Below are 16,420 nucleotides of genomic sequence, written 5' to 3'. Positions count from 1 at the left end.
ATCGAACAATCGAACAATCGAACATCGCACAAACTTCGGCCGAGACAAGCTGACGGAAGACGGCTTTGCGGCCTTCCCTACCTAGGTACATCAGCATGCTAAGGTATATATATATGTGTTTTGCGTGGTAAATGTTAGCACAATTTGCCAATAAACAACACATTGTGGCTCGTACTTGGCACGGCCGTTCTTCGTCCATTGCTATCTTTGAAGCCAACGATGTAGATCTAGGGATGCTAATTAGGTGAACCCAGCTTCTCGACCTTGAAGTCACACGACAGCCACATCACTGCCTCGTTGATAGCGGGTAGCACCGTCGAGAGACGATGAGGCTGATGCGTGGTTCACGTCAAAGTGGGCACTCATGCGCCTCGGGGAGATCTGGAATTGGCAACTCCAACCAGGATTTTCAAAGTCGACGAGTTCCCTACAACGGCAACCCCAGCCCATGTGCCGAAGCTCCTCGTCGTGTAATCCCCGGACATCTCTATCTGAAGCTGCCACCTCCCTCCGACAACGTCATCTGCCTTGGTCAGCTGCCCTCCGCGTGTCCCGTCCAGCGTCTGAGAGATGGATGCACGGGTGTCAGATATTTTGCGCAAGCCATTGGCGACTGTTCGCGTTCGTCTCCCCACCTGCCGAAATAGGTTGCGGATAGGTTGCGGATGAAGAAGCGGGATGTCTCTTACAGCAGACTCTGGGAATTTTTGGGTTTTATCTGCCCACGTGTCTCTTTTCCCGGTCTGCCAAGTAGCTGCGCTCTCAAGTGGGAGAGAGAGAGGGATCGGGGGAAACGGATCCTCTAACTGTTATCGGGGTTCCGCCTGGGCACTGGAAATGTAACTCATGAAATATACCTAACCGAGGCATAAGCAGGCGGAGGGCTTGTTTGGGCTGAAAGTCATTGACCCTCCGCGGGGAATGCTTCCATTCGGGCCCCTCACCTCGGTGACGGGGCCGGAAGTGGGGCACCCCCGCCGTAATTTCGGTCCGTCGCCGGGTATGCTCTCGAGTCTCCCCTGAATTGGAAGCGAGACTGGAAGGGTGGGCTGGGAAGAAACGGTGCCCTTGTAACCGCGCAGGTGCCAGTACACTACTTGATCTATCAGCGCCGTCACGAACAATACATAGCAACGCCGACCTGATGGCAGGATATAAGAATCCCTGGCTGCGTTTAAGCATAAACACCATCTCAGTTGCATTGCACACAGCCCCCCTAGGTTCAAGGCATACCCTGGATGGATGCGCAGTTGGTAGGTGAACAGGCGCAAGTACAAATGCAAGCGCAAGTCATCTGCACACCTGTACGGACCATATGGAGTATTCTACCCGCGCTTGACCCGGTGGTTCAGTTTGCTTTCTTAGCTTTGCGTAGAGTCTCCGCTGTTTTCCCTTTTCTCGCCAGCGATTTATGAGGCTCTTTTCCGTCAGCTAGCCCCCAATATCAAAGGACCTTGATGGAGTTTGATGCAGCCTATGTACAGTACCTATGCTTCCTGCCTAGGTTGATGTGACCAAAACATCTATCTTGATTTCACAAACAAGGCGATGCTGCAATACTGTTCTATGCCTACTGTGCTGAATATTTAGAGGAGGTAGATACATGTCGGCATACTTAGTAGAAGTACACAGTACTGTACCTTAGGTGGTACCCGGGCAGGTCTACTGTGGTAGTCCAAAAGCCAAAACATGTGGTCCCGCACTGACACCATGCAAGCCCCTGTGAGACTGCAGGATCAGATCCTATCAGACCAAGGAGTACCTCGCGAGGCCGTTAGGTAATCGAGACTAAGAGTATCCCCGCCATTTTTTGTTTCGCCAAACTGTTCCTAGTCTCTTCTTAGTGCTACCTCAAGAGCTTAATGTTATAGGAATGAAAAGAAGAGGAAAGCTCCCGATCTCTCCTGTGGTCGACCTCTCCTGTGATCTAACCGAGGAAGGTGTTTCTTCTCTACGGATACTCTGCAAGGTAGCTACAAGTCTGGAAAATGGCAGGCTGGGTGGCGCTGTTGGAAGAATTGAGGTGGCTGTATCCTCACTCGATGAAAACGTGCGCACGGCCTGTTCACAAACTCCAGCCTCGAACCACATTTATGGTTACACCAGGGCGGGTGATGTTCATCTTTACTTGCCTACGACGGCGGTAGCGTAATCCGTAATGTCCTCGACCTGTTGACACCTCCCTGTCATAGAACAACCCTTGCACGCCCACCCCATTTCCACCGCAGGCTACTGTGTCGCGAGCCTAAAACGGTGAGGAGCTTTGCCCCAGTGCCTGGGGTCGCTACCCTTTCATTTCAGGGTACATACATCTAGTGCAATGTTGGGTTGGCTGGGCGAAGCATGTAGGTTATGTACACTACCTATGTGCGCCATGTTGCATGCATCTTAGCAAAATTTGAGCTACGACTCCGATGCTCCCGCCAGAAGACTTGACTCGCTATATGGGGTTTAAGCTCAGGAGACGCGATTGAAATGCTCTTTAGGTGAAGAGCCGATTTTCAGGTGATGTGCAGCACCTAAGCAGGGACTCTTGCCTCCTGACTCGGGACATACCTAGCAGTACCTCCTCCAACATATTACATTGGATGGTAAGAGGAGAGGCAGGTTACCTAGGTACCCCAAGTGACTGGGCTAGTGAAGTCGTACAGGTACTTTGCCCCTGCACGAAGCTCTGTCAACCCCGCTCCTGCACCGCGAGTCAATGGCAACTGTTCAGAGCTCCAATTCCTCGCTGGCCTCGTTGGCAACTGGTAGTTGCTCTGTCCCTTGTCCGATTTATCCATCTCCTGTCAAGTACATGCACCCCCTAGTAGGCATTTACTGTGCGATGTAACAGCTCGTTAGTTAGTTGGCTGCGGTGTCTGCTGCGGCACCTGTGCTCAGTGCTCAGTGCTCTCCATGTGCCCTGTGCGTCTACTGGTCTTGTCACTCGCTTTTTTGATATTTGATCAAGCCAGGTCTGGCCTGCTCTGCATCCTGACGACACTGTCCGGTTCCGGATGGCAATACTCTCCTTCTCTCCTTCTACTTTCTCTCCTTCGACGTCTATCTCTACCTACCTACTCTAACCTGGCCCTCGCCCTCTTTCTTCTTTCTCTCCACGTCATACCACTTTCGAGACTGCAGCCCTCCTTGTCGCTGGATACTCGATACTAATGCTCTACCTAATAATTCCCTCCCCCCTTTCGCCCGTTGTGCGGCCAGGCCGAATCAATTGAGAAGAGCGAGAGGCGACCATCTCGGGTCTGTCCTCTCCCCCCCTTATATCGACGGCGACGCAAGGGCCCGTCGGAGTCTTCCATGGATGGACGACCCGGGTTAAATTCTAATATCTCGACGAATAAAAGGCGCCTGGGAGCCCGGGGATTGGTTGTGAAACATATATTCCCAGAACAGAAGTCGGGAGGGTCCGCTGCGGGTAACCCGGAGTAAAGGGCGTGGGAAGAAAGAGAGCAATCATGGCCTCGTCCACTTTTGCGCTCGAGGGGGGTCACGTAGCGAATTCTTCGAATTCTTCGGCCTCTTACAGCTCTCCTACCGCTCGCCACCTCAACAGGAACCCGACCCTGAACAAGACGACGTACGGCAATGGCGACAACAACAACAACAACAACAAGGACAACACGACCCTGCATGCCCATCGCCAGAACCACAATTCGTCCAAACTACCTGCTTTCCGCTTTGCCGACCTGAAAAAGGAAGCGCTGTCTCTGCCAGGTCTTTTGCAACAGAACGCCCCGCCCTCTCCCTTATCGCCGTCGACCATTTCGGGCCACTGCAGCCCCGAAGAATCAGCCGACAACAGGCACGATCCAGACTCGCACGACTCGCATAAGCAGTGCCAGCAAAGCCTGCAAATCGCTGTGTCACCACGACAAAACAATCTCCACAGCGCCAAAACAGCCGCCTCGCCCGCATCCAACCCTTCCGCACCCGTCATTTCACAGCATCCCCAATCCAGCCCATCTAGAAATCGCGCTTCTACTTTCCAGGACTCGTCGTCCCCAAACTCTCGTACAGTCCCGTTGACCGCGAGGCGACCTGCCTCATTTCCCGACTCTCCCGCCGTCGTTGTCAAAATTAACGGCCACGATCTCCCTTCTTCGTCCCTGGGCTCAACTCGTTCGCGCGCCGAAGAGTCGGGGCAGGCCTCGCCAACCGCGGATAATACAAAGGACTGGGCGCAAGGCCAGAGAGAGCTGCTGCTGCCCAAATCGATAGATAGCGCAAAGACCGATGAGAAGAAGAAGTCACGCCCGCCTGTCTCCTTCAGAGCACCGAATATCCCCGGCTCTTCAGGCCGCGCCGTCATTCCTCCCATCCGATCGTTTCGGTCCTCTGGATCCCGCAAGAGCCTTGTTCTCGACATGCATGCCAGACGAACGTCATACGATTCCGGGGAAGAGGCCGACGACCCACACCACCGCGACCGCACGCTAAGAGCCTTAGAGGGCAGGTCCGACGACGACTTCTCGCAGATCACCCCTCCAGATTCGGCCGGGGCGATGTCAGGCAACGAGAACACGGCCGACATATTCATGAGAATCGCCAGCGAAAACCCCGCGCATAGAGTCAATGACGGGATGGGCTCGGCAGAGGACCACAGTGCGGTTGTAAGTATCCTCTCAAACAATCTGTCTTTTCTTGCCTTAGTTCGATGCGCTCGGGCATTGTGTCGTTTTGCGACGGTTCGCCCAACTCCCAACAGAGAAGCGGACCGTGTCGGGCATCTCCATCCGACGCGACCCCTCCGTCGCGGCGTGGGCCCCAAGGTTCACTGTCTCGGAATGCGCTGGCCTCCACAGCGGCACGGCATGCTGCAGGGTCCTGCAGGCCTATCTCGAGATGCAGCCCGCACCTGTCTCATTATCAAATGGGCCGAAACTAACACTCTACCCAGTCTCGAATTACGCGATCCACCCGTACACGGCCGCTCTCGGCCGCCATCCCATCATACCAAGCCTCCCCGCCGCAGATATCTCGACGTCTTTCCGACCAGCGCGAGAATACGAGGAATCGCCGAACAGCAGATGACCGGTCGGCCCAGCAAATGACCAGAGAACTCAATTACCGAGGGATCCCAAAAGATCAACCCACAACGAACTCGCAGATCGGGGAAGGTTCGAATCGATCGCAGCTTGCGAGGGTTTCTCTTAGACCCTCGCCAATCACCCCGCGAACGCTGACCTTCCAAGAACCTTTCGCCGATGGAAGCTCCGCATATTCACAGAGGAGGCCGTCGTTGACCGACAGCAACTCTGGGCTGGCGTCCCGGACTTCACAGTATAGGACCCCAAACTTGTTGTATGGCCAAGGACGGACGTACAACTCATCACCGTTAGCCGCGAGGTCTTCGGACCCTCAGAGGCAGGATGCTCAGCAGGCACCTGAGGCGAGCCATGGGTTGGAAGGAACCGAGTCATCGGCCTCCACCGCCGCTCCATCTACCGTATGGGATGAGCTAGACGACCTCAAATCACGCATCTACCGTCTGGAGCTGACGGGCAAGGCGCCATCGACCTCTGGAGCGGCCATGTCGAGAGTGTCTGACGAGCGACCCCCGACAGCCACAACTAACGCGACGACCATGTCGGCTTCCCCAAAGCGAGGATCAGGCACAAGTGCAGCTCAAGCCGATGCGAGCAGTACCACCTCATCACAAAGGGAGGCACAACCCATCCTCCGCTCGGCGCTGTCCAAGACCAAAGGATTTGTCAGTTTGGATGTGTATAGCGCAATCGAGTTGGCAGCAACGGAGGCGCTCGCCCTATCATCCATGATGGGCACGCCTGGCCAGCTGGGCCCCATCTCCAGCGGCGCAAGCACGATTGGTGCTGGCGGGAGCGTCACAGACAGACAGCTGCGCCGCAAGGCAGAAAGTATCTGCCGAAGTTTAACAGAATTGTGTCTGGCATTGACTGAGTCATCGTCGCAATCCAAGCTACCACAGGGTAACTCGACCCCGCGGGAGCAGGATGCGGTCGCCAGTCCAACTGTCACCAGTCCGACAGTCACGAAATTCTCCACAGGTGTGAACCAGCGACGACCGAGCATCACGGATCAACCTCCGACGAGGGTCAACTCTAGCCCTCGGGCTGGGACGAGCCTCGAGCAGAGGCGCACTACTCTGCTGGTCTCAGCGGCACTGCCAAGCCCCCGGTTTGCCGCCGGCCCTGGAACGCCAACGGATGTTGGTCGGAAATCGTCCCTTATGTTGGCACGAACTCGCCGAGGCGGGACCGAAGAACCCGAGGAGCCGTCGGGAAGGAAATCTTCGCTGCTGCTCAGGACACGCCGGGCAGCGACAGAGGAGCCAGAGGAGGGCCGCAAGACGTCTCTGCTCCACGTACGACGAGGTACGAACGACGATGACGAGGATGAGGAAGCCAGGTTTCGGGCCCCGTCTCGAGCTGCTACCGAAGTCAATGGCCTCCGGACCGCCCCTCGGGAGTATCCTGCCCCAGGGCCAGCACCAGAAGGCACCGCTCTAGGATCGTCCGCTTTGCCACGTCGCCGTTTCGCCTCGTCCACCTTGAGCTTCAGACCGACTGGCCCCTCAGCGGCTACTGGTCCTGCTAGTCCTGCCGGTCGCCGCTATCTCGACAGGTCGATGCCCGAGCGAGAAACCAACAGTGTCATGGAGAAGTTGGCCGAAGATAGGGGGCAACGACAGCTCTCCCTCAGCCAAACCGCCATGCTCAATCGAACCGGAAGCATGAGCCGACGACGTAACAGCGGCATTCCCAGCCTGCCGTCTGCCAGCATGCAGGCGGGATCATATCGATGATAATGACAAACACCAGCATCAGAAGGATTATGCCCTTTACGATCGCACCATCTTCACGAATGTACCACCTTTAGATATCTGTTCATCATGCGCGGGGCGTTTTTTCCCTTCTTTTTCTCTCACTCTCACTCTTCCCTGCAAGATTATGCATGAAACACACGACATTAACGAGTCGGAGTCGATTCATTTCTCGATGGCCACCTTTTATCGGCTTTCATGGATTTGTTGTATCAATTGCATACTTTTCGCCAGGAGCTTCTCGGGGCGGGTGCCGGAGCTATCGACATAGAAAGAAAACAGGAAATCATTCCTAAAACGTGCTTGAGAGGGCCGCACTGGAAGAAGCCAGACGGGCCACATCGACGAACCTTTTATGGATACGATTCTCATGTTCTACATAGTACCGGACTCTTTCGATCTTGCCGGTCTTTTGGAGTGCTTTAGGCGCGAGATGACGATGGCTCGGCTGTGCGTCCATGTCCAGTTATCGTGCATCTAGAGGGGTGGTTATCTGGCCACGAGAAGAGAAGCTGGCGGGAACATGTCCTGCCATTGGAAGGGCGGGGATGCTTTTTGTACCTCCTGTAAATAAACCGACGGGCAGTTAGGCGCGTAACCATAATGTACGATATTTGAGGCTCAGGTGTCAGAACCCCCACCTGTTGAGTCATCCGGCCAATGATCCATTGTCACCGCACATTTGAGAAGCCTATATCAAAGACCCATTTGCTCCCATGCCGCAATCGAAAGTTCTAAGTCATTGAGTCCCAAATCGTATTTATGGTCAGACTATGGAGTATTTTGGCCACAGCATTCTGCATAAGTGGTCTAAACGCCAGTAGTTGGTTTGGCTAGACAGAATTTAACCTAACTACCGCCAACCTCGAGATATCTTCACTCTTAGCCGCTTCTCAAAAAGTTGAAGCAGAATCCAGATCTCATCCGCCTATTGCGCAAAAGAGACCGGCTGCATCCCGAGAAAGTCTCACAGGATCTCACTTGAAGGAATTTTGGCCGCGAACTCTCTCGTCTCAAGAATATGGACGACATCGCCGATACCATCGAGGACACGGCCTCGCGTCAGAACAGGGCTAAGGGCAAAGGCAGAAGCAGAGGCGGGCGGGGAGGCCGAGGAGGTCGGGGCGGAGGGTCATCTCGACAAGTCGACCTTTCGAGGGCGCTGTCTAAGCTGTTGAGACACCAGGCCCAGCATGCCGGCATCAAGTTGGATAAAGAAGGCTTCGCACCCCTGGATCGCGTGGTGAGTTTTGGTTTCTTTTTGGATGCTGATTCTCTTTTATTCAATCTATTATCTATTTGTATTTTTCGCCTTCTCTCTACAACCCACGACGCTGCAAACCATGGTGGTCTCGTTGCCCTGGAGTCTGGGGAACGAGTCTGCCATAACACTAAGATACACGACGGCCCCCTCCCACCTCCCCCCGGCTCAGCCCCCCTTGTATCAGAGGCCCCCTCTTTTGATGGTATCAGGAAGCAAAATGAAACGAAAGCCAAAGTATACATAGAGCATTAACTCAGCCCTCCAGCTCCAATGGGGACCCCTACGCAGCATGGCCCCGACCGTCACCGAGATCCAGTCCCTCGTCCGCGACAGCGACAAGCAGCGGTTCGCCCTCAAGCCCTCAGACCCAAACGCTAGCACCAGCACCATCACCATCACCAGCACCAGCGCCCCAGACGACGGCAGCAGCAGCAGCAGCACCGACCCGGCCGACTGGCTCATCCGCGCCAACCAGGGCCACAGCATCAAGCTCGAGTCGTCGGACGGCCTGCTCCGCCCGATCGCCTTGGGTCCCGCCGCGGACGGGCCCGTGGCGGCGGAGCCCCTCCCGCCGGGCGCGGTGCCCGTGCCGCCGACGGTCGTGCACGGCACGTACCTCGCCTTCTGGCCGGCGATCGTGGCGGCGGGGGGCCTGAGGCCGATGGGGAGAAACCACGTGCACTGCAGCACGGGGCTGCCGGGCGACGGCCGCGGCGGCGGCCATGACGGGCCGGCGGCGGCGGCGGTGGTGTCGGGTATGCGCCGCGACGCGGAGCTGCTCGTGTATGTGGACGTGGAACGCAGCATCCGCGAGGCGGGGATGAGGTGGTGGGTCAGTGATAATGGGGTCGTACTGACGGAGGGGGACGACGAGGGCGGGGTTGTGCCGTTGCGGTTCTTCCGCGAGGTCGTGGGCCGGCCTGGTACGGGGCCCGGGGCGGGCGTGGGAGTGCTTTGGAAAGATGGCGTGAAGGTCGCGGACCTGCCGCCGGATGTGAAGGGGAGGGTGCCGAGGGGGAAGGGAGGCGCGGGTGCGGGACGGGGGAGGGGCAGGGGACGGGGCGGCGGGGGTGGAGGCGGGGGACGAGCAGAGTAGACGGCTGAGTTTCGTTACGTTTATGGCTTGGTGTGACTGTCCATTGGGGGATTACACAATGGGAGTGGTTGGAGCCATGTCCGTCCTCTTTATAGTCTACATAGTAGTACGAGCTGGCCATAGTGGCTTTAAAATGGCTGCCCAAGTTCTCTAGCCTTGGAGTCGTCATCAAGTAGCCCATCAACATGTCGTGAGAGGGTGGACCTGGTTGATATGTAGCACTTGACCCGTGAGGATCAAAGCAGAGATCATTAGTCCCTATGAATAAGTTATACACACTCCAGGTATCCGGCATATCCTGTCCATAATGACCTATCATTAAAGAGCCCTGATCCCAATCCCTAACGCCACCTGTCAAAGATCAACCTCAACCAATCCGTAGGAACAACCTATGCTCAAAGCAGGGAGTCGACAGCGCCCCCCACCCCTCAGATAACCCCATCCAAGAGCTTCCCCCGCTGGGCACTCCTCTGCGCCTCGATCTGGAGCAGGTGCGCCAGCACCTCCTCAGCGATCCTCTCCTTGGCAAACTTCTTCCCGTAGACGCCCTCCACCCTCCCGACACCCTCGGGCACGAGATGCGGCCCCGCCGCCCCGGCAAAGGACGGCTCGCCGCTCCACAGCGGACCCCCGACCCCGCCGGCGGCGGCGGCAGCGGGCCGGAGCTCGTACCGCGGCGCCTGCAGGCCCAGACGGCGACACATCTCCTGGACGCGCTGGGTGGCGGGGACGTCGTCGTCGCGGACGTCGACGGCCGCGCCGCCGGGGATGCCCTTCCTCTGCCTTGGCGAGGGGGCAGGAGAAGAAGGAGAAGCAGAGGAGGAGGAGGAGGCGAGGGCGGTGGCGGTGGGCCGCGGGAAGACCACGGATTCGCCGTCCGGGGGAATGCGGCCCTGGGCTATCAGCCACTCGGCGCAGCAGCGGGCGGCGTACTGCTTGGCGTCGCGCTTGCGGGCGAAGAACGGGGCGGCGCCGGTGGCGGCTAGGAAGCCCGTGTCCGGGCCGGGGAAGGGGGCCGGGTCCGGGAAGTTGGCGGAGGAGGTGGTGAGGGTGCAGGTGCAGAGCCACCGGAGGTCCGGGCTGGGGGACTCGCTGAAGGTGATGCTGACGCCGATGTGGTGGTGCGCGTCGCGGTATCCTGGCAGAGGGGTTTGTGTGGTTAGATTCATGGACTTAGTTTCCTAGGGTACTGAATACTCACTGTGAAGCAGGCTGACCCAGTCCTTGTCGCCCATCTCAATCTCGTGTGGCGCGGCAGCGGGGAGCTTGAAGAGGGTGAGGGCTTTGCGCTGGGCAGGTGTCAAAGGTGCGGGTGTGGAGGCGGAAGCCTCATAAGCTTCTTGGTGGGCGATCCAGTCTCGGAGCTCCTGGTAATTAACCCTTTCCTCCTCGCCTCCGTTTTGCGTGTTCTGATCAACGGTCATGGTGTCTGGAGATGGCCGGGCGGGTTTCTCTTTCGCAGTGGCAACGGAGCTGTAGGAGTCGTTGCTTTGCTAGGGTGTACTTGGATGCTTTTATAGCTCTAGGCTTTAGACCTCCGGCTAGGTCAGAACCTTGGGATGACACTGGAGCCCAACTACAAACACTCCTCTAAACTTCTCTTGGTAGGCGGAGCGGGGCAGCGGTTGGTTTGTCGAAATGGCTGGATGCTTGCATTGCTTGGGCAGTGAGCCTTGTCTTAAGCAATTCCTACGAAGCTCAAATAAATGATTGGGCTGTGGGTTCGAGGCCGACTTGATCAACCCGCAACCACACCAAAATCAGATGTCGGAGGCCGCGGGCCAATAGTTTGATTTGCAGCTACGTGCGAGCGAATGTGTTGGTTCCTCCCTACGGCAAACCCTCCCATGCTGGCTGGCCAGTTCTACGTATTGAGACTGGCAGACGCCGGTCCAAGAGGCGGATCCGTAAGAGAGTATACGTTGCTGTGAATCCCGTCCCACACACCAACCGACCGGGCACTTCGCGTGACTCGTCACAAATTCGGCCCCGCCCTGTTCCCCAAGTATGGAATCAACAAGGTACCAAGTTCCGAGATGCGCTCTGACGGGAGCTGACAATCAGCCTCCCTCCTAACTCGAATGAGTAAATGGGTATCAGATAACATAGTTATTCTCCATCTTCGGCTCAAGAGTAATGCCGTAAATTCAGGCGTCTTCAAAGAACCCACCACCCTCGCTATCACTGCTCTCCTCTGGCTTTATGTTATTATGAGTTTTGCTCCTAGGACCAGAAGCCCGTGTCTTGCTCCCGCTGGCCTTGTTTGGCTTGGTTTCGCTCGAATCCTTGGCCTTCGCCTTGCCCGCGGGGGGTTGTTTCGAGGTTGGTTGGGCCGGTGGCTTCGCATCAGCATCGGGATGCCTGTCTCTGAGCCGCTCTAGCGCTTCTTGTCCCTCTTCCATGGCCTTCTCGACCGTCGGCCACAAGGGGGGTCTCTCCGAGCGGAGGGCAAGTTGAGCAGTACTCTTGTCGTCTGGCTTATCCGCAGTTGTGACTTTGTACATGCTGATGTACGGCTCCATGAGTGGGAAATAGTTGGTGTAGTTGACGTCAACCTCGGCGATATGCATATCCGCCCTGAGAGTCTCCATCTCGGCTGGATCAGTCGCCTTCTCGAGCTGTCCCTGCAGCTGCTTCGACAGTCGCATGGCCTTTTTCCTCTCTGAAGGGCAAGGGGTCAGTACCGGCTCTCTCGGCTGTAGACTGGTTACCATGATAACTCACCAAAGAAGCGGACCATACGATATTTCCCAATCATCTTGACCTTGAGCTTTCTGTCCTTCTCCTCTGCGATCCGATTGCGGTGAGCAGCCAACTCCCGCTCCAAGTCCTTTTGTACATTGGCCGGGAGTTTTGAATTATCTCGCTTGAATATCCTTTCAATATCCCTTGCCCTTTTCTTCACCCAGTTTATGTTATCCTCCTTCCTCTTCTGCTTCTTCATCTGCCTGCCGTCTTCGAGGCCTTCCTCGGGCGTCGAGGCATCGACCTCCTTGAATGAGCGCTTAGTTCCCATGCCTGGCATTGGATTGTTTATGAGACCTTCCGGGTTGACGTGTCTTCGGGATCACAATTTAGGTATTGCAGTTTGCGGGCTGGTGTTTTATTGGATTTGTTGAAGGTGATCGAATTTTAAACGCATCTACAACCAAGGCAGGAAGATCTTGCCCCGCTAGATTGGATAAGGGTTAGGGTTAAGTTAGCCCAACATTTACTGAGCGCGGCGACGCATCTCAACGTCAGTCGAGATTGATATATTGGTGCCATTGGTAACCTACTCGCCCGCTACTTTACAGCGGCTCTCATGGTTCAATGGAATTGGGACCGGATCCAGGTGTCGATGACTGACCTGACAAACCACCCGCTCTCCAAAGTGCCTGCGATGCCCAAGTGACATAGCAGCCGACCGCGACCTCCATTCAGCTCACCATGGATCGGCCGGAGCCGGGCTTGATCAAATGGTCGCCTAATGCGGCTCTTGACTGCTTTCTTCACATAAACCTGCAGCATCGCGTCATTCAGGTGTATGAGCCGACCGGTCACGCTCAGCGAGGTCGGTTCCACTGGAAGAAGGTCTCCAAGCATGACGACTTCCCCCCTCTCACGACATGCGACTGGTCGCCCTCCATCCCCGGCCTGCTTGCCGTCGGAACCGCCACCGGCGTTGTCAACCTCCTGCGGATTGACGAAAGCTCCAATGCTTATATGGAATTGAATCTCAAGATGTCACGGACCTGCCAGGCTGTGGCTTTCAACACGGCGGGCAAGCTCGCCGTCGGCCTGGATCGAGTACGAAGTGACAACTGTCTCTACATATGGGATGTCAACCGTCTGGCTACCATGGACTCGGCATCTTCGGGATTCCCTACAGATGCTCTCCCTTTCACCGACCCGATGGACCGACTCGAGCCCAGCGTGTCTGTGTCGAGTGTGAGGTTCTTCGAAAATGACCCCAACGTCCTCGTCGCTGGTATTAAGGGTCAGGGACTCCGTATACACGATCTGAGAGGTATCCATCACTCCATTCCTTGGAAGAGGACTAGTTTGCTAATCTGATATCTATCTGTCAAGACAAACATGCCGCTGTGATCACCTTTCAAACCAAGTGCTGCAATAACCTTGCCATTGACTACGCAGATCAGAATTACTTTGCCTCGTCCGCCTTGGATCAGCCGGGCATCATGGTATGGGATCGCCGGGCATTATCCCGGTCAAAATCTTCCGTGTCCTACCTAGAAGCCGTCGACAATGATGATGTGCCCTGGGGTGGATCCCTGAGACTCAACCGGGCAATGCAAATGGAGACGGATCCCGCTCTAATGGACAGCAAGAATTCGTTCATCCGGTCTCTGAAGTTCTGCCGCGATCATCCCGGCATGCTTGCCGTCTTGTCCCGGACCGGCCAGCTCAAAATCCTGTCTACCAAGCACGAGAGCGCCGACACGGACATGATACCAGAGGGCAGTCCCGAGCTCCTAGAAGTTGTGAAATCCCACGATATGGACCCGCTATACTCTGATCCAAGCCGGAAGAATGATAAGATAGTGTCATTTGACTGGGTTACCTTGAGCTCTCGCGCCCTAAGACCACGCTTGTTAGTACTCAGGGCCAATGGAGCATTCGACGTCTTGGAGAAGCCACCTGCAACTTCAGACTATCTGTACGACTTGATTCCATGGAAGCCTCCCCACCGTGGCTTATCAGGTACGCTTTCTCGCCTTCTTTTCAAACCGAGCACTTACTCATGTTATGAATAGAGGGAGGCAGATATCACGACCTGATGGAGTTTGATAAATCACAGTCACCAAACATGCTGGCACCGCTTTTTGTTGAGAATGCCCTATCCGATATTCCGCTGTTTGGACCAGATAAAGCAGACGTCGAAGCCCTGGTCAAGTCTGCGTTGCAGATGTCCACGCGAGACGGCAGCCTCGTAGTCGACGAAGCGGTTCGGCAAATGCCTGCGTTGGACTTGAAAGGAGCTTCGTCAATCTCCGAGAAGCTACAGGCGTTGAAACTCTATTCTCAAGCACACCTGCCACAGGTGGGCGCAAGTCAAGATGCGGATACCAAAAAACAACCAAAGAAGCAAGCGGGGGACGAGCCACCCTCACCACGCGAGTGTCATGAGAGATTCCTTGAGGATAGGATGCATTCGTTGGGGTTGCCAAGAGAAGGGCACGCAATCCTGGACAACATCATGCTTCTTCGAGCAAGGGAGATGTATCTGTTCAACTGTGCAACGAATCGCAAAATAGTTGCAGACGACGAATCCCTTCAAGACGTGTGGGCATGGGTAGCTGGTCAGTCATCCCCCCTTTCTGCTCCGAGACTTGGGAGATTCCGTCCTAGCTCACAACCTTGTCTAGGCGCAGAAGAAGCCGCTGCTGAGGGCGCCATGATGTCTCACCCTCTGGATATCAGTTACATGGGTGTTTATAGCATATGGACACACGATCTCGGTTAGTAGCCCTGCCTGCCCGTACTGGGATGGAGCGATACATAACTAACTCTGACCAGGTAGCAAACCTGAGAGGAGACTCTCGGGTGGAGCTTCGGAGCCAGACGCGAATGGCTGGGAGGGCTGCTTGAATGCCACCTGCAAGAAGCTGGGGGTCCCTAAATTCGAGACTGTAGAAACCAAACGGCCACATCACCGGCAGCTGTGCCTCGAGATGTGCAACTGGGGACGTGGATCTGATCCCGACAACAAGGATGGGGTTGGTCAAGGAGGGAACCAAGACAAAGGTGCAGCTTGGCATACGATGACAGCTGCCCAGGCCCTGTTCAGGGGAGATGCTGCGCAGGCGGTGCAGGTTCTGAAGCGGGCCAGCACAAAACACCCCGAGCTGCTCTTCGTCTCTTTGGCGCTCCAGCTCATAGGCAAGGGGGACGAGGACTCGTCAAAGGGGGCGCTCGATTTCGACGAGAGGGTGGCGTCCAAGACGGATCCCTATCTCCGCGCGATATCCTCCATCATAGCCACGGGAGACTGGGCCAACATAGCGAACCAAAAGTCCCTCCCGCTGCGCGACCGCATCTTCGTCGCGGTGCGCAACCTCGCAGACGACGCCCTGACCGTCTGGCTCGAGCGGGAGGTCTCCCGCGCCGTCTCGACGGGCGACATCGGGGCGGTCGTGCTGACGGGCATCACGGGCCCGCTCGTCGACATCCTGGCGCGCTACGTGCAGAAGTTCAACGACTACCAGACGGCGACCCTCCTGCTCTCCTTCTGCGCACCGCGCCTCATCGACGACATACGCGCCACGGCCTTCCGCAACGCCTACCGCGACTACCTGCAGCGGCACAAGGCCTTCCTCCTGCGCGCCAGGTTTAACGCCGAGAGCACCCGCCGCTCCAAGCACGACGGCCGCCCCACTATCCGCCCGCCCCCGCGCCAGATCGCCCTGCGCTGCGTCTACTGCGACGCCGAGACCAGCCTCAGCCGGAACCCCCAGCAGCTGCAGCAGCTGCAGCGGGGCGGCTCCGGCTCGCCCTTGGCGGCGGGCCAGGCTGCCGCGCCGGGAGCCCCGAGCGAGAACCCGCTCACCAGCAAGATGGTCGGCGGGGGCATCAGCTGCCACAACTGCAAGCGGCACCTGCCGCGGTGCGCCATCTGCCTCGAGGTCGTGGGGATGCCACGCAGCGGTGGTCTGGACAAGAGCAGCGGCAACAGCAACAGCAACAGCGGCATGGGTGGCAACAACCACAACAGCCACAACGGTGACGATAAGTCGGGCCTCGGGCCCGCGGCCAGGTTCGCGACCTTTTGCCTCCGGTGCGAGCACGTCCTGCACCTCGACCACGCGAGGCTGTGGTTCGCTAGGCACCGCGAGTGTCCCGTGCCCGAGTGCCGGTGCGAGTGCAACTTTAGGGCGAATCCGGAGTTGAATTATAACTAGGAAGGGGGTTGAAGACGGTAAGGGGTGGTCGTGTGATGTGTTTGGGACGGTGTAATGGAAATATTGGTTTTGATTGGGATGTGGCATCACGGTACTTGCTTCTTTTTTTGATCGTTCCAATGGGGATTTCTTCTTTTCTATTTCGAGGAGCATACCGGGATGTCTCAGTTGCTGGACAAGTCTTGATGTTCAAGTGATGTATCTATCTGTTCTGACTGCAGTGTCTGGAACCAACCAGGTACACGCGAGAGGAATTCGACAATCTCAAGGACTAAGAATATGCCCTCTCGAGTCAATAACCAATGCAACGATATGAGGCCGAGAGAGGCAGACCTGTCCGCATCCCATGA

The 16,420-nt window shown here is 56.6% G+C and overlaps 6 protein-coding genes across 6 annotated transcripts; 4 read left to right on the top strand and 2 right to left on the bottom strand.

The window, feature by feature from the left end:
- The first annotated feature begins 2,795 nt into the window (after nt 1-2,795).
- Nucleotides 2,796-3,498, top strand: QBC33DRAFT_535619 (uncharacterized protein). The gene has a single exon (XM_060427639.1). The coding sequence runs from the start codon at nt 2,902-2,904 to the stop codon at nt 3,157-3,159; it is 258 nt and encodes an 85-aa protein (XP_060284844.1). The 5' UTR covers nt 2,796-2,901; the 3' UTR covers nt 3,160-3,498.
- On the top strand, nt 3,311-7,010 carry QBC33DRAFT_385323 (uncharacterized protein). Its single transcript, XM_060424097.1, has 2 exons — nt 3,311-4,616; nt 4,904-7,010. Exons 1-2 carry the CDS (start codon nt 3,462-3,464, stop codon nt 6,788-6,790), a joined length of 3,042 nt encoding a protein of 1,013 aa, XP_060284843.1. The 5' UTR covers nt 3,311-3,461; the 3' UTR covers nt 6,791-7,010.
- Nucleotides 7,011-7,505: 495 nt separating this feature from the next.
- QBC33DRAFT_607296 (KptA family-domain-containing protein) lies at nt 7,506-9,459 on the top strand. Its single transcript, XM_060432337.1, has 2 exons — nt 7,506-8,051; nt 8,338-9,459. Exons 1-2 carry the CDS (start codon nt 7,830-7,832, stop codon nt 9,166-9,168), a joined length of 1,053 nt encoding a protein of 350 aa, XP_060284842.1. The 5' UTR covers nt 7,506-7,829; the 3' UTR covers nt 9,169-9,459.
- QBC33DRAFT_384926 (uncharacterized protein) lies at nt 9,460-10,953 on the bottom strand. Its single transcript, XM_060424095.1, has 2 exons — nt 10,370-10,953; nt 9,460-10,306 (listed from the first exon to the last, which is right to left on the bottom strand). The coding sequence occupies exons 1-2, from the start codon at nt 10,590-10,592 to the stop codon at nt 9,597-9,599; spliced, it is 933 nt and encodes a 310-aa protein (XP_060284841.1). The 5' UTR covers nt 10,593-10,953; the 3' UTR covers nt 9,460-9,596.
- Nucleotides 10,954-11,315: 362 nt separating this feature from the next.
- QBC33DRAFT_558080 (uncharacterized protein) lies at nt 11,316-12,184 on the bottom strand (the record flags this gene model as incomplete). The annotated part of the gene is made up of 2 exons (XM_060429854.1): nt 11,316-11,830; nt 11,893-12,184. 2 exons carry the CDS (start codon nt 12,182-12,184, stop codon nt 11,316-11,318), a joined length of 807 nt encoding a protein of 268 aa, XP_060284840.1.
- Nucleotides 12,185-12,442: 258 nt separating this feature from the next.
- On the top strand, nt 12,443-16,248 carry QBC33DRAFT_385131 (uncharacterized protein). Its single transcript, XM_060424096.1, has 4 exons — nt 12,443-13,177; nt 13,240-13,872; nt 13,926-14,630; nt 14,689-16,248. Exons 1-4 carry the CDS (start codon nt 12,598-12,600, stop codon nt 16,068-16,070), a joined length of 3,300 nt encoding a protein of 1,099 aa, XP_060284839.1. The 5' UTR covers nt 12,443-12,597; the 3' UTR covers nt 16,071-16,248.
- Nucleotides 16,249-16,420: the final 172 nt, after the last annotated feature.

Source organism: Phialemonium atrogriseum (assembly GCF_030411735.1).
Source record: "Phialemonium atrogriseum strain 8032-3 unplaced genomic scaffold QBC33scaffold_9, whole genome shotgun sequence".
In the NCBI taxonomy this organism is placed as follows: domain Eukaryota; kingdom Fungi; phylum Ascomycota; class Sordariomycetes; order Cephalothecales; family Cephalothecaceae; genus Phialemonium; species Phialemonium atrogriseum.
The sequence above is the reverse complement of the archived record's forward strand: the minus strand, read 5'-3'. Positions and strand labels throughout refer to the sequence as shown.

Bases quoted from the DNA above. Each gene is read 5' to 3' on its own strand.
- QBC33DRAFT_607296 (XM_060432337.1), top strand. From the start codon at position 7,830: ATGGACGACATCGCCGATACCATCGAGGACACGGCCTCGCGTCAGAAC. The intron at 8,052-8,337 runs GTGAGTTTTGGT...TCAGCCCTCCAG, and splicing joins TCGCACCCCTGGATCGCGTG to CTCCAATGGGGACCCCTACG.
- QBC33DRAFT_535619 (XM_060427639.1), top strand. From the start codon at position 2,902: ATGTGCCCTGTGCGTCTACTGGTCTTGTCACTCGCTTTTTTGATATTT.
- QBC33DRAFT_385323 (XM_060424097.1), top strand. From the start codon at position 3,462: ATGGCCTCGTCCACTTTTGCGCTCGAGGGGGGTCACGTAGCGAATTCT. The intron at 4,617-4,903 runs GTAAGTATCCTC...CACTCTACCCAG, and splicing joins CAGAGGACCACAGTGCGGTT to TCTCGAATTACGCGATCCAC.
- QBC33DRAFT_384926 (XM_060424095.1), bottom strand. From the start codon at position 10,592: ATGACCGTTGATCAGAACACGCAAAACGGAGGCGAGGAGGAAAGGGTT. The intron at 10,307-10,369 runs GTGAGTATTCAG...CCCCTCTGCCAG, and splicing joins CTGGGTCAGCCTGCTTCACA to GATACCGCGACGCGCACCAC.
- QBC33DRAFT_385131 (XM_060424096.1), top strand. From the start codon at position 12,598: ATGGATCGGCCGGAGCCGGGCTTGATCAAATGGTCGCCTAATGCGGCT. The intron at 13,873-13,925 runs GTACGCTTTCTC...TGTTATGAATAG, and splicing joins TCCCCACCGTGGCTTATCAG to AGGGAGGCAGATATCACGAC. The intron at 14,631-14,688 runs GTTAGTAGCCCT...AACTCTGACCAG, and splicing joins CATATGGACACACGATCTCG to GTAGCAAACCTGAGAGGAGA.